Source organism: Oryctolagus cuniculus, chromosome 11 (assembly GCF_051225735.1).
Source record: "Oryctolagus cuniculus isolate XC-2025 breed Fujian yellow rabbit chromosome 11, ASM5122573v1, whole genome shotgun sequence".
Classification (NCBI taxonomy): domain Eukaryota; kingdom Metazoa; phylum Chordata; class Mammalia; order Lagomorpha; family Leporidae; genus Oryctolagus; species Oryctolagus cuniculus.
Window position 1 is genome coordinate 114,763,657 of NC_142877.1, and position 3,821 is coordinate 114,767,477.

A 3,821-nucleotide genomic window follows, 5' to 3' on the forward strand; every position below is an offset into this window, starting at 1 on the left:
CCGTCTGATGGGGACATGGCTGATGCCCAGAACATTTCGCTGGAGAGCCCAGGCAGCGCGGGGGCCGTGGCGGTGCCCGTGGTCTTCGCCCTCATCTTCCTCCTAGGCACGGTGGGCAACGGGCTGGTGCTGGCGGTGCTGCTGCAGCCCGGCCCGAGCGCTTGGCAGGAGCCGGGCAGCACCACGGATCTGTTCATTCTCAACCTGGCGGTGGCCGACCTCTGCTTCATCTTGTGCTGCGTGCCCTTCCAGGCCACCATCTACACGCTGGACGCCTGGCTCTTTGGGGCCCTGGTCTGTAAGGCCGTGCACCTGCTCATCTACCTCACTATGTACGCCAGCAGCTTCACCCTGGCCGCAGTCTCGGTGGACAGGTGCGCTGTGCCTGGGGCCCCGCCCGGGAGGAACGGGAGGACAGGTTGGCATTGGCCTTAGCAAGGAGAGAATGGTGGCGGTGGTGGTGGGGTGCCCAAATGGGAGGTGGGAGGGAAGGAAGGAGAACCCTGTGGCCCCTGAAACCAGCCTTGGGGGCACTGGCAGGGCACTCCTGGGAGACTATCCTGCCCCCCTCCCCCCCACTGGAATGTTCCAGAGGACACGTCTGTGTTTCAAGTGCCAGCACAGGGCCGGCCCGGGGCAGCTGTTCCACCTAGGAGGGAGCTAGGCCATGCTCACACCGCTCCCCTGGCTCCACCCCGCTCGCTCCCTAGCCCCTGACCTTGGCAGGACAAGTCACTTCTCTCTGAGCCTCCTGTGACCCCCTTGTAAAATGAGTCCATGGACACCTAACAGCGACTCAGCCCCCGCTGGGGCCACCCACTGCTGCAGGCACTTTCCGCGTTTAGCGCCCGTAGCCCTCCCAACAACCGCATTCTTCCCACGAGGAACTCAAGGTCCCTCCGGGCCACAGATCTGCGCGGGGAGGTGGGTGCGGACGGCGCCGAGGCCGCCTCCCTCCCGCCGCCGCGCTGACCCCGGCGCCCGCTGCCCACCCGCAGGTACCTGGCCGTGCGGCACCCGCTGCGCTCGCGCGCCCTGCGCACGCCGCGCAACGCCCGCGCCGCCGTGGGGCTCGTGTGGCTGCTGGCGGCGCTCTTCTCGGCGCCCTACCTCAGCTACTACGGCACGGTGCGCTACGGCGCGCTCGAGCTCTGCGTGCCCGCCTGGGAGGACGCGCGCCGGCGCGCCCTGGACGTGGCCACCTTCGCCGCCGGCTACCTGCTGCCGGTGGCCGTGGTGAGCCTGGCCTACGGGCGCACGCTGCGCTTCCTGTGGGCCGCCGTGGGCCCGGCGGGCGCAGCGGCCGAGGCGCGGCGGCGAGCCACGGGCCGCGCGGGGCGTGCCATGCTGGCCGTGGCCGCGCTCTACGCGCTCTGCTGGGGCCCGCACCACGCGCTCATCCTCTGCTTCTGGTACGGCCGCTTCGCCTTCAGCCCGGCCACCTACGCCTGCCGCCTCGCCTCGCACTGCCTCGCCTACGCCAACTCCTGCCTCAACCCGCTCGTCTACGCGCTCGCCTCGCGCCACTTCCGCGCTCGCCTCCGCCGCCTCTGGCCCTGCGGCCCCCGCCGCCGCCGCCACCGCTCCCGCTGCGCGCCGGGCGCCCGCCGCGCCCTCCGTCGCGTCCGCCCCGCGTCCTTGGACCCGGCCGGCTGCCCCGGGGACGCCCGGCCTCGCGGGAGGCTGCGGGCGGGCGGCGGCTGGGACGGAGAGCTTGCCCGAGGAGGAGAGCCTGGACGGGCCCTGCCGGCCGCGGGACCGTAATAAACCTGGCCCGCCTGGACCCTGCTGGATGTCTGTCTGTCTGTCCCTTTCCCCAAGGGCAGGGTGCCCCTGAGCCAGGAGGATGGGGCCAACGCCAGGAGCTCGCTGATTCCACAGAGGAACCGGTCAGCCCCGCCCCCAGCAGTGCTGCCCGGAGGGGTCAGCCCCCTCCCCCAGCAGTGCTGCCGGGAGGTCCGCCCACAGCCCGGCTAGCAGGAGGCGGTCTGTGCCCAGCATCCTTCTCCGTGGGCTCCGTCTAAGCCCTCGGCCTCCTCCACCCCGTCTCCAAGCCTCCTCTCGGCCCCAAGTCCTGTCCCTAAGTGATGCAATACCAGCAGCTAATATAGAAAATCTTCATTAAGCGCTTACTGTGTGTGTCTCCCATGGTGCTGGCTTCCTTAACCACAGCCGGAGGTTTGCAAAGTGGATATGGTTGGCCCCGTTTTACAAATGTAGGAATCAAGGATCAAACAGAGGTTGGATTCAAACCCTTGGCTGTCGTGTGTGTGTGTGTGTGTGTGTGTGTGCCGAGGGAGAGACAGATCTTCCATGTGCTAGCTCATTCCCAGAATGCTTGCCTGGGCCAAGCACCAGGCCATACTGAAGCTGGGAGCCAGGACCCAGATCTTGCCTGTGGCCCACTGGGACCCACCCACCCGAGCCACCGCCCATTGCCTCCCAGGATGCTCACAGGCAAGAAGCTGGAGTGACGCGCATGGCTGCGCTGCGCACCAGCCACTGACCCGGGATGCAGGCGTCTCAAGCACCCGCTTGAGCACCGGGCCAAGGGCCTGCCCCACCCGTGGCTAAACTTCCACTCCTTCTCCACCTGGCCGTTTCCATGGTTCCCACAGTTTTCCCTGGTTCTTCCTGCTTTCCTTGTCCAAACCTGCAGCTCCCCCTGCCTGAGTGGGTCCTGTAGGACACTTAGGGAGTCCCCAGCCGCCTTGCTGCGGAGTTCCGTCCCAGTGCGCGGGCTGGCAGGTGCGGTCAGGTCTCCCCGGACCCCGCGCTTCTCATTACCCCCACAGCCCAGAAAGGGCACGCAGCCGCTGCCGCCTGAGCCCAGCTGGCCTCCCGGTGGCTGCTCTGTGGTCTCCTCCCTCCCTCCCTCCCACCCAGCTGGGGAAGTCTGTGGCTGTGGAAATCCACTAATTAACCAATGAATCCGCCTCCATGGTTTCAGAGCTACACACCTGCCTCCCTCCCCACACATCAATACTGTTTATTAGCTCCTGGCCTTGCAGCCTGCACGCCCCCAGCATCCTCCTGCCACTCTGCTGCCGGGGCGCCCTGCGGGAGGCCCCTCTCTGGCAGGAGGCAGCTGCCCCGTCCACCTTGCTGCCTGCCACCTGCCACAGACCCAGAGGTAGAGTGACCGCAGGAGGCGGTGACCAGGGCACAGCACAGGCCCGCACCCCCCGCTAGGCTGCAGGGAGACCAGCTCCCCCAGCCAGCAAGTGGCAGAGCCAGACAGCCTGTGTGAGACCCCAGGCTGGGGGGCCCCTCCACAATGGCCTGGGGCTTCGCCAATGGTAGGGGGCAACTGTAGCGCCCTAGGGCCCTGACAGGGGCTCTGAGGCCCCCCGTTGCTGAAGTCCCTCCCTCTGGCCGTGAAGCCTGCTAGAGAGACGCAGAGGCCATTGGAGGCCAGCTCCACCTGCCACTGCGCAGCCACCGGATACGTGAGGACAGGGGTGCGGGGTGGGGAGCACAGACCCGAGCCTTTTCTTCCTTTATCCCTAAAACACTCAAGTGCCTGCCCTCAGCTGGCTTGGGGAGCTGACAGAGCGGCCGTGAGTCCAGCCGGGGGCCCTGCCCTGCAAACCAAAGCAGGGAAGGACAGCGCCAGGGGGCGGGGCCCTAACCAGAGCACCCACGTTGCTGAAATGGTGTGGCGGGTTTAGCGAAGCTCCTGCCTTGCTGGGCCACCCAAGTGGGAACCCCAGAGGTAACAGGTCACACACGTTTTCCGGAGAAGGCTTGGACATGCGCGCTGCAGCACCGGCCTGGGGCCGGGAGAAGGAAGTGTTGGCAGGGACTCCCAAGGGTGGGTG

General features: G+C 67.4%; 1 protein-coding gene across 1 annotated transcript; it reads left to right on the plus strand.

Moving 5' to 3' along the window:
• GALR3 (galanin receptor 3) lies at positions 1-2,189 on the plus strand. Its single transcript, XM_070052917.2, has 2 exons — positions 1-374; positions 999-2,189. Exons 1-2 carry the CDS (start codon positions 16-18, stop codon positions 1,762-1,764), a joined length of 1,125 nt encoding a protein of 374 aa, XP_069909018.1. The 5' UTR covers positions 1-15; the 3' UTR covers positions 1,765-2,189.
• The last annotated feature ends 1,632 nt before the right edge of the window (positions 2,190-3,821 follow it).

Bases quoted from the DNA above. Each gene is read 5' to 3' on its own strand.
- GALR3 (XM_070052917.2), top strand. From the start codon at position 16: ATGGCTGATGCCCAGAACATTTCGCTGGAGAGCCCAGGCAGCGCGGGG. The intron at 375-998 runs GTGCGCTGTGCC...GCCCACCCGCAG, and splicing joins GCCGCAGTCTCGGTGGACAG to GTACCTGGCCGTGCGGCACC.